We start from the raw sequence: 12,042 nt of genomic DNA on the forward strand, positions 1-12,042 counted from the left end.
TAAACCCTCGAGTCATCCTTGTGGGAAAAAACTTCTCTAACTACGATACCATGCTCTTGGAGTCCTAAGGTGGCGACATCTGCGAGCGTCGTCATCAGCAACTTCGAGCATGCCATCCAAATCTCGCGCGAGCGGACGGACATGGAGGAGACATGTCGCCTCCTCATGGCGGCCGAGCTACAAAGGCTGCTTGAGCTCAACACTCAGCTCCAGGCCGAGGCGGCCGCCCACGAGCAAGCATGGCTCGCCCAGAATGAGGGATCCCGCCTGGGGTGGGCGCGCAACATCGCCGAGAAACTCCGGTGATGCATGCAGCGATGCTGCACCACCATATGCACGAAGCAAGGGCGGAGATGTGAGCGCGGGAGGTGGCGGTGAAGTGGAAGAACGGTGACGAAGCAGACCTATTGCGCGCCCCAACCGACAACCAATAGACTATGGTTTATGTGATTTAGGTCAGATTTCATTAAACTTTTATAAATAAACCTAACTTTGAAGGAAATTTTGAAGTTCATTTACTTTCATTTGTTAATTTTTTTTGGGATTCTTATCATGGCCATTGGTGTATGCACCCTCTCTCCAAATTGGGGAGCAGGTGTCTGCACCCAAATAAGGCACCGCATTTCAGACACGGCTTGTGTCTGTTTGAATCGGACCGTGCACATAAAATTAGCCCCTTTTTCAACTTGTTTGTATGCATCCCCCGCCCTAGCGACAGTGCTCTTTTTTGCCCGCAAACATTAGAGCCGTATGGACCATGTATTAATTTAGGGAGGAGGTAGGAGTAGAATCATTTTATGTGAGCAGCACATGGGACATACATTAATTTAAATTTATGGAGGAGAGAGAGGTCAAGCAGGCCACAAGAACCGACAATGTCCGTATAAACGCAAAAAAAGAACGTACCGAGTGCTCAAAGCTCCCACAAATTGTGGGGTTTGAGGAAGAGTATTTCTAAGCAGTAATTTCTTTGACGGAAAGCTCACCTAAATTTGATCAAGAAATGCGTTCGTGTGGAACAGACCAGCCACTGTGCATCCGGTCGATGGGTTGAGGACATACCTTTTTTCCACGCAGACCAAAATAAATATAAAATGTTCGTTTACGTTGTGCTGGTGGAGATGTTCTTATTTCTTAGGAGTGACGAAGAGGGGTCAGACCAATGCTGCCTGTCTCCCTCTTGACCTGGTGCTGATTGCTGAACCCACAACGAAGGACACGACATGAATCGACCAGCAGAAAGAAACGCGGCATCGGAAATTCCCCAAGGACCCCATCCTCCATGATTAACTGGAGCATAATATGATGCTGTCCTGCTGCAACTCGATGGACATGAGGTAGCGAAGGGGGAAATTAATCTGTATAATAGCTCTGTACGTAGCGTCAGCCTATATCTAACTTGACGCCTGCCTGCCGAGCCTGATCTCGTTTCATGGCCTGTTTGACAGTCATTCCGAGCTCGACCTTGTTTTGTTTGGTCTTGAACTTTGCAAAAGAGAGGGGAATTAAGCAATTCAAATCTGCCTGTCGTTAAGCCTGGCTATGACCACTGTGAATCCAAGTGTTTATATATACATCGGTATGTCTGTCAATCAATCAGTATACATGTATGTGCAAAAATCGGAAGGAAAAGAAGGCCAAAACCATCGTCCCAGACTAATCGCGTACCCTCTCCTCTCTCTCCATGGTACACGCATGTATCCGACTATCCGTATCGGCAGATGAGCGTAGTCCAGCGCACGCCCTCCGGTGCTCACCGTCGTCGTGCTCACAGCCGATCATCGATCACGACGTGACCTTAGCGCGGGTGCACGGGGCCATGTGCACGCGGTGCGACGACGAGGACGAGTGCGTGTCCCGCTCGACGAGCGCGCGCAGGCGGAGGAACTCGTCGACGGAGCAAGGGAGGCGCAGCGGACCGGACGAGTGGTAGCCGTAGGTGTCCCGCGCCGCCTCCAGCAGCCGGCGGAAGAGCGGGTGGTAGAGGTAGGCGATGGGGATGACGAACCGCCGCTGGTCCTCGTCGACCATCACCGCCAGCCACCCCTTCTTCACCTTCCCTTTCTTCTCCTCGCCCTGCATCGCCGGCGGTCCAGCTGCAGCCGAGCTCTCGCCGTGCTTGCTGCTTGATGCTAATGCTGCGCTCGCCCCGCTGCCGCAGAGTTGCTAGCTAGACGCTAAAGCCAAGCGAGAGGTGTGTGGTGCGATATGTTTCGTGGCAGCTGCGGTGGTTATTATAGGACTTGTGTATCGGCGTGCGTGCGTGAGAGCCTGAGAAGTTTGGAGCCGCCAGTGCGCCGCGCACTCGTGTGCAAACGTACGTCCTATGCTACGGAATCCGGCATCGCCCTGTCCTTCAATTCGGCCTTCCCTGTTGGGTTGGGTTGAGACTTGTGTGGGGCAGATGATGGAAGATTTGTGGGTCGCTGACGCGTCGGTCAGCGGGAATAAACATGCTAAGAGCTTCTTTTGATTTGTAGGATTTGTAGAGGAATGATGTAAGATTTAGGTATATGCACTTTTTTCTTTTATAGGTTGTTTGATTTACAGAAACATGTCCTATAGAAAGTAATTCTATAGGAATTTTATAGTGCAAAATCTATAGAAAAAATATTAGGTCAGACCGCCTCGTGAAATATTTTTTGCTAAAATTAAACATACTTCATGTTAGGATTCAAGTAGGCATGACATCCTAATTCTATGCATTTTTCTATTCTTATACATTTTCTATTCTACGAATCAAAGGATCCCTAAGGTGCCAGCATCGTGGCCGTCAGTAGTGGCCATCAATTGTACCTCAAAAAATAACCGTTTAGCTAAACTATTTCAAAAAATAAATTTTTGGCAAGATTATTTCAAAAAGTAACACTTTCAGGTAGCACTTGCTTATGAGCATGGTAGCACCTAGTTGCATAGCTCTATGGTGCAACATGTACAAACAATATGGAAGCGCCATTGCTCGGGTGTTATATTGTGATTTAAATTATAATATAAAGGAAAACTTACTTCTAACGAGTGAAGCAAGACCCGTTACTCATAGGCTTTGCCCTCTCTAAAATAGGGTTTCCTTGTTTATATAGACTTTAGTGACGCATCTTGTCTGCGAGATCAAAAACATTTGATCGAAGGGCTCCTGGGACCCTATAGAATCTTCCTAAGGTCTTCTCTGTGTACCCACAAGTACGTAGAACTGATCTATGGTCGATTCCATCATATGGAGTCAATAACGCCATCTACTTCCGGGATCCTGTGGTGGTCGCATACAAAATCTGATTTTCATCATATATGAGAAGTCATCAACGGAAAATTTCCTACAGCTTTCATTCTAAAAACCACCGATTCTAGTTGGATCTTAGGTGTAGGGGAAGAAGGTATGTGATATGCAGGAGGTGGTACATTGGATCTAGGTGCATGTATATTGGTGTCTAATTTTTCGTTAGCTCGTTTTAGAAAATGAATTGAATAAAGATTAAAATTGTTAATGAAATCCAAAGAGTGCCTTAATTTGCACTTTCTGGCATGACCGAATAGCCTTATGTTACATTGTCACAAATTTGAAAAGGCAAATGCCATAATGCATTTAAGTGAGCAAATCTCAACGACAAAAACCTTCAAGATCCACGAAAGGCAGTAGTAAAATTGTAAACATAACTTAAGGGAAAAAAAATCTACATGATCTAGGAAAGGAAAAGAGAGTCGCACTATCAGGAATCACAATCTTCTATATCATGGAGTAGAAAAATCATGGTTTCTTGCGCCCGTATTTCTGACAGAATATATGCACCGAGGCAGACGTTCGTTCGATCCTCTAGCCAGCCACATACATAGCCCAGCCCAGAAAAGAAACTAAGGGCATCTCCAGCGGGGCGACGCATATTTATGTCCGTTTGTGTCGGGCACGAACATAAAAAATGTCCGCATGTTTGCATGTGTCTGCCCCTTCTCCAGATTCTGTTTGTGTGGCTAGGAATGAACGCATGCGTGATTAAGAGCATCTCCAGTCGCGTCCCCCAAATGAGCCGCGGACAAGAAATGGGGAAAAAAGTCATCCAGTCGCGTCCCCCCAAAGCTAATTAGCGCCTCATTTTGTGTCCGGCGTTCCCGGTAGAGACTCTATGCATAGAGTCTCTACCGGGAACGCCGGACACAAAATGAGGCGTCCACATGCATGCATGCAGCCCCTAGTCCCCACATCTTCAGTCTCTTTCCCACACTTTCTCTCACCTACTTTTCCCACATGGGGTGGTCCCTCTATTAAAATGCATGCATCCGGACGCTGTTTGAGGGACGCGGCTGGGAAGGGTCTCTTTTTTGTACAGATTTTTGGTCTCTTTTTGTCCGGCGCGGTCCCAAATGTACCCCAAATCATTTGTGCCGGACGCTTTTTGAGGGACGCGACTGGAGATGCTCTAAAGGAGCAGAGAGAGGGCTGCATGCAGACCAACCAGACGCAAATGGACGCGCGGACGCGTCCACAGAGGCGTATTCCTGACGCATATTTGATCCACGTTTGCGTCAGGACGGACACTGCGGACGTTTTGGGCCGCCCCGCTCGAGGATGTTTTTTTATTCGCGCAAACGCAAACGATCGCTCCGCTGGAGATGCACTAAGAAAGAAGCGAGCGCACCAGCTGAAGAAGCTTCCATTACAGATCGGCGAGGCCGGCGACCGTGCAAGCAAAGCGTGCCCGGCTCGACCGAAAGCTACTGCTGCAGCACAGCACAAGGTCCATCCATCCATCCATGTCTTCCGTACCACGACAACGGGGAAAAGGCACGCGCGCGAGGCTTTCCTTTTCCGAGGGATTTGGGAGGCGATTCGCCGATCTCGGGCACCGCCGCCCAGCCCACTGGAGCACCTTGTGCTTTCTTTGGCGGCCCCAACTTGCACTGTGTTTGGCATATCATCTATTCATCTCGGCCACGGGCCGCGTCCACCGGCGGCCAACCGGCCGGCGAGCATGCCGACTCCTGTCCGTATTTATCTGTATTGATCTTCTTTAGCTCGATGGGCATCTCATCCTGCCTCGTTGGTCATAGGAGGCTAGGACCAGTGAACAGCGACGGCCACCAACGGCGAGCCGATCGCCGAAGCTTTTGGAAGGAATATTATTACCAGATGTTTATGCCTGTTATTTTTGTAGTTTTGACATAATTTGATATCATAACTTGAATTTCTTGTTGTTTCCGTCTACAGAATTTGGGGCACTTGTCAAACTGCTCCAATAGGTATATACCAGTTGGGGCACTTGTCAAACTGCTCCAATAGGTATATATACCAATTGAGGCACTCCTCCAAACTGCCCTAATAGGTATATACCAATTGGGGCACTCCTCCAAACTGCCCCAATAGGTATATACCATTTGGGGCACTCCTCCAAACTGCCCCAATAGGTATATACCAATTAGGGCACTTCTCCAAACTGCCCCAATAGGTATATACCAATTGGGGCACTTCCCCAAACTGCCCCAATAGGTATATACCAATTGGGGCACTTCTCCAAACTGCCCCAATAGGTATGGCATTAGAGGTATTTTAGCCAAAGTGCCTCTAAAAGGGGGGGGTATTTAGGGGTACTTTGAAAAGTGCCCCAGGGCAAAGTGCCCCTAAAACCCTACCATGTAGTAGTGCATGGTGATACGGACAATGGTGGCTTGTTCTCGAACAGTATCGATTGTTGGTTCGTTGCGTGCTTCCCCGTGGCTCCGTCGCTCTCGTAGCTAGCGCTCCGATCTATTCAGCTATCATCACGGACAATCATCAATCACTAGATTTAGATGTGCGCCTTGGCGCACGATCCCGTGAAACTCGTGCCGATGCAAACTCTGTATAACAACGCTAAAAATAATACTCTTTTGTTGGTTTCACAAAACAAAGTTGATAGGACAAACTTAGGACAAAGCACACCAAATTACAAACATAGCAAACCTACAAAAGCATGTCATTGTGACAATATGGTCTTTAGAGGCTACAACGGAGGAAACATAAACCGGCTGCAAACGAAAAGTTAAAATGGAAGAAACGGGAAGAATAGACGCTTAAGTCATGTTTGATACTTAGTCGTTCGCTGCAAGGCAAATAAATGTTAAGGCTTACTCGTTTCAAAAGGAAATACATATTTTGGGATGCAGCTTACCGTCGCCGCGGCTCCCAACTTTCGCATTGGTATAAGATTGTTAAAACACTATGCTAAGCACTTATACAAACCGAAGATAATTAGCCAATAAATAGACAGAGAGAGAATGAAGGGAAAAATGTTACACATAGCAGCAACAGTTTATGTTAAGATCAAAATACACTGCTATTTCATACATAAGGTCTCTTCATACTTAAGGATACATGAGAACCTTCAGGTTCCTTCACTACGTTATATCCAAATCATCACAAAGCCCAGTTGGCAAAATGTATCCCGCAAACATCAGTTTATCTGTCCTTCTCATTCAGCTATCTTAGGAGGCATTCACCATATTATTGCTTCTCTTCACAGCCTGCAATAGTTGTCCCTCAGCTATCATTTAATGCATGTTTGCACACCATGATTGCCATGGAACATCGGATCAAATAGTAAATCATAATTTATCATAGTATTTGTAGTCTTGACCTTGCATACCCCAGCCTCAATTTTTGTATGTCCGATTCATGCAGTCTGTCTTCTTGACTTTGCATACCCCAACCGAAGTTGTGAACCACCTTTGAGGCATGCCACAAACTCGTTGTTGATGTGCAGGTCAGTAGATAACTTCTTCCAACTCTTACTCTTGGCATTAAGAGAAGGCTCTGGCTCTCCCGAGTGCCCAGGAAAGGTTATCTTCTTCCCCGTTGCAGCAGATTTTGGAGGCTCAACCAGCTCAACGCGAATTTCAAATGTCCTTTACGCAAACCGGAGTGACTGCTCTTACAAAAATCTGAAGTCGACGGGACAGGAAAGAAGGCATCATGGATCTATACAAAAATATCATCTTATTTCCTTCATACTCAATTAATTTCTGTAATAGGAGCAACATAAAGAGAAGGCAATATTATGACGAGAGAACAGCAGGGAAAAACAAAACTGTAGCAGGTTTGTGCTTAATACTTTCTCTATACTACATATACAAAAAAAAAATCTGATGTGATTACCTGGTTTCGGAAGGGAACCAAATGCAACCTGAAACATTTGATGCAGTGGGTTAATAATAATTATATAATGAGTACTATAACATCGAGTGTATAAGTATATAGGAGAAAAGGAAAGCAAAATGGAATCACACAGTAATTCTGGCAAAGCCAAGTATATATAACTGAGTTCGCTCTTTTTTTAACAAATAAACAGTAATTCTGGCAAAGCCAATACTAATAAGCCTCTTTGTTATCGTTTTATATCTTTCTAACATCAAGAAACAGTCTACAAATATTTTAAGTAATAATTAGTATTTATATTGTAGAACTCCCGAGTCTTGATTGAGAAATGGAAACATCTGACTGTAAAGGTCAATGGTGAAACGACATTCATAAACAAACTGAATCAATGTGTGATCATGGTAGATAAAAAGTGCATCACTTCACCTGAGTATGCTCCAATGTGATAGTCCTGGCCTCCTGGCCATGTTCTACGATGCCAATCCTGTATTGGACAGAAATTGGTTTTGCCTATGAGTGCAATGAAAACAATATAGAAAAGCATGGTATGATCATGTTTGCGCCAGCTGATATGTTATGCCAACAATCTAAGTCATGGTTAAATTCAGTCCTATATTCACCACGGTTGGAACACTAAATCATGCTAATCTATCTTTTGCCAAGAATATCATCTGCCATGCCTACTGTACCATGAGATCTAATCTATCTTTTGCCTGTTTTCATGGCATGCCCAATACTACAGAGTTAAAACATGGTACCTGTAGCCGCTGCTTGGAGTGATGTGAAGGAAAAAAGCATTTGCATTATGGCTGGTCTGCCAGTGGAGAGAAGGCCGTGATACATCCCAAATTGTTGAGAAACTTCCTGAGAGAAACCTTATCACCTGGTGGAAACAGATTAAAAAGTAGGGTTGATATTAGCACGAAAACTGGACCATAAGAAATACTCTTGGAAATTGAAACAATCTGTTGTCACATTATAAGAGCAAGAAAGTCACAAGTATTGAATGTATTCTGTGCATTAACAGACTACTCAAATATCTTAAATATTATGAATCAAAATAATGTAGCTGGAACAAATTTAGAGGTGCTACTGCTTTTGACTTCCTTTACCTTGAGTCACCTTTCCTCATTGTATTTTGTACATAGGAGTAAACTTGGCTCCATAGACTCCAGCCAAATCATCACTGCAGTCTCTTTCTGGAAGTTTAATACTTGCCTTGGACAGAATATATCCATTGGCGGAGAGAAGGATCATCAGAACTTCCCTTAAAGCCAGCTCCTGGACACCTTTGGACGATTTCATGGATCTGCTGTACGACAAGAGCAAGATATAAACATGAATTTCGGTGCACAACATCTACTTGTAAGTTTATAATGATACAGAGAGAAAACTAAGAAAGGCCTCTAGTCCACTCTGCAGCAAACGAGCACTATAGATCTTGACAAAAGGCTCTAGTGGAGGACGGAACCAAGGAATGAAAAACAAAACTATTATGGTTCTAGCATAAAAATGTAGCCACATACCTAACAGAAAGGTCAGAAAGATGGTGGCATTCCCGAAGAACAAGGAAGAAATCTCCAACAAACCAATTAATTGTTTTCTTTCTAGCATACTAACGTAAGCACATCACAACACAAATAGGTTATTTGAGTTAACGACTAAAAGCTTTAGGTGATTTCAGTTAATTAATGACTAAAGGCATGTACTCCTAATTATAGGAATATATCAAAGTGCACACCTAAAGCTTTGTAGCATCTAAAGTAGGGAATTCTCTCTTTCGTAAATTAAAAAAACATCTACATTAGGCAGAAAGGGATTCCCTATTTTTTCCAATGCATAAAAAAGTAACACATATGCATCTCAAGCTGCAAGTAAATGCAGAAGAGATGATTGCGGAGCGCTATAAAATACATGTAGTTGAGATCACAGTTCACAGCTAATGTTTGAACAAAAGCCAGAGTTTAAAGTACAATGACTTTCCAACTCACCAAGATTTAACAGGTCGGCCTACTACATGAAATGTTTCATGTTAAGCAATAATGGTAGATATATGATCTGGCTAGAGTAGCATGCACGTGAAGATGGCAGCAACCATAACACTTAATACCAGAAAAAAGCGAAAGAGTCCATCAAATAAGAAACACTCTGTTATGCCAAAAAAATCTGTAGACAATAAGTACACCATATGATCATGTTTACATATGTACAAAAAGATTATTCAGAGAACAACTGTCAAAATGTATGCATCTAATAAAAATGGCATACACACTGCTAAAACTTCTAATGAGCATATACCAGTTATACTTTGAATGTGGTGCTTCATGTACAGCGAGGCGCAGAAAAAAAGTAAAATGGATCATAGGACAATAACTACTGACTAAAGTGATGAAACTAAGTACGCAACATATTTTCACCTCATGGTAATATTAAACTACATTTGTATCTCATTTATCATGTGACCCAGCTGCTCATAATAACCCTTCCACCATATCATGAAAACATCAATATATATTGTAACATTACACATGAGATTTGATTGTAATGGTACTAATAGAAGAATGGACAGTAGCATCATATATACATTAAGCAATATGAATGACCTTAATTGGCCTATTTCAAACCTTTGCTTACTCGTAGAACAAGATTTCACCCCGATCTTCCACTTAAAACGCTTGACGCATTCAAGTAAAAAAGTGAAATAGTGAGTAGTTAGCACAATCAACACCTAGAAAATAAATCCATGATAACATTCTGGGCTGAATAACACCTAGATTAACCAAGGGCACCACAGCCTTGCCAAGGTGAGGATGAACGCCTGGCGGTGGTGTCGGCTGTAGGATAAAGTTGCATAGAAAACAAAAATTTTCCTACCGCGAACACGCAATCCAAGCCAAGATGCAATCTAGAAGACGGTAGCAACGAGGGGATAATCGAGTCTCACCCTTGAAGAGATTCCAAAGCCTACAAGATGAGGCTCTTGTTGCTGCGGTAGACGTTCACTTGCCGCTTGCAAAAGCGCGTAGAAGATCTTGATCACGGCGCCACGAACGGGCAGCACCTCCGTACTCGGTCACACGTTCGGTTGTTGATGAAGATGACGTCCACCTCCCGTTCCGGCGGGCAGCGGAAGTAGTAGCTCCTCTTGAATCCGACGAAGCACGACGGCGTGGTGTCGGTGGTGGTGGAGAAATTCGGCGGAGCTTCGCTAAGCGTGCGGGATGTGGTGGAGGAGAGAGAGCCGCTAGGGTTTGGGAGAGGGGGGCGCCGGCCTCAAGGGGTGCGGCCACCTTGGTGGTTGTTGGGGTGGCCGGCCCCCTCCCCTTGGCCCTCATTATATAGGTGGAACCCCCAAGAGTTGGTCTACAAGTCTTCGAATAAGACCCCAAACCAAAACCTTCCATAACACATGAAACCTACCCAAGCTAGGACTCCCACTAGAGGTGGGAATCCCACCTTCCTTGGGAGGGGGTGGCCGGCCCCCCTTGGGGAGTCCACTTGGGACTCCTCCCCCTTAGGGTTGGCCGGCCATGGGAGGTGGAGTCCCACCGGGACTCCACCTTTCTTGGTGGTTTCTTCCGGACTTTTCTAGAACCTTCTAGAACCTTCCATAGAACCTTCCGGATCATTTTAATTCACATAAAATGACTTCCTATATATGAATCTTATTCTCCGGACCATTCTGGGACTCCTTGTGATGTCCGGGATCTCATCCGGGACTCCGAACAAATATTAGAACTCCATTCCATATTCAAGTTCTACCATTTCAACATCCAACTTTAAGTGTGTCACCCTACGGTTCGCGAACTATGCGGACATGGTTGAGTACTCACTCCGACCAATAACCAATAGCGGGATCTGGAGATCCATAATGGCTCCCACATATTCAACGATGACTTTAGTGATCGAATGAACCATTCACATACGATACCAATTCTCTTTGTCACGCGATATTTTACTTGTCCGAGGTTTGATCATCGGTATCACTCTATACCTTGTTCAACCTCGTCTCCTGACAAGTACTCTTTACTCGTACCGTGGTATGTGGTCTCTTATGAACTTATTCATATGCTTGCAAGACATTAGACGACATTCCACCGAGAGGGCCCGGAGTATATCTATCCGTCATCGGGATGGACAAATCCCACTTGTTGATCCATATGCCTCAACTCATACTTTCCGGATACTTAATCCCACCTTTATAACCACCCATTTACGCCAGTGGTGTTTGGTGTAATCAAAGTACCTTTCCGGTATAAGTGATTTATATGATCTCATGGTCATAAGGACTAGGTAACTATGTATCGAAAGCTTATAGCAAATAACTTAATGACGTGATCTTATGCTACGCTTAATTGGGTGTGTCCATTACATCATTCATACAATGACATAACCTTGTTATTAATAACATCCAATGTTCATGATTATGAAACTAATCATCCATTAATCAACAAGCTAGTTAAGAGGCATACTAGGGACTCTTTGTTGTCTACACATCACACATGTACTAATGTTTCGGTTAATACAATTATAGCATGATATATAAACATTTATCATAAACATAAAGATATAAATAATAACCACTTTATTATTGCCTCTAGGGCATATCTCCTTCGATCTCCCACTTGCACTAGAGTCAATAATCTAGATTACATTGTAATATACCTAACACCCATGGCATTACGGTGTTGGTCATGCTTTGCCCTAGGGAGAGCTTTAGTCAACGGATCTGCTACATTCAGATCAGTGTGTACTTTGCAAATCTTTACTTCTCCATCTTCGATGTACTCGCGAATCGAGTGGTAATGCAGCTTGATATGCTTCAGCCTCTTGTGTGACCTTGGCTCTTATGCATTGGCGATGGCACCCATGTTATCACTGTAAATGATTAATGGGTCCAATGCACTAGGAACCACACCGAG

The 12,042-nt window shown here is 44.2% G+C and overlaps 1 protein-coding gene across 1 annotated transcript; it reads right to left on the reverse strand.

Moving 5' to 3' along the window:
- Positions 1–1,552: 1,552 nt before the first annotated feature.
- On the reverse strand, positions 1,553–2,193 carry LOC124688480 (auxin-responsive protein SAUR32-like). The gene has a single exon (XM_047222153.1). It carries the CDS (start codon positions 2,080–2,082, stop codon positions 1,786–1,788), a length of 297 nt encoding a protein of 98 aa, XP_047078109.1. The 5' UTR covers positions 2,083–2,193; the 3' UTR covers positions 1,553–1,785.
- Between the last annotated feature and the right edge of the window lie 9,849 nt (positions 2,194–12,042).

The sequence above is a fragment of the Lolium rigidum genome, chromosome 2, assembly GCF_022539505.1.
Source record: "Lolium rigidum isolate FL_2022 chromosome 2, APGP_CSIRO_Lrig_0.1, whole genome shotgun sequence".
Taxonomy (NCBI): domain Eukaryota; kingdom Viridiplantae; phylum Streptophyta; class Magnoliopsida; order Poales; family Poaceae; genus Lolium; species Lolium rigidum.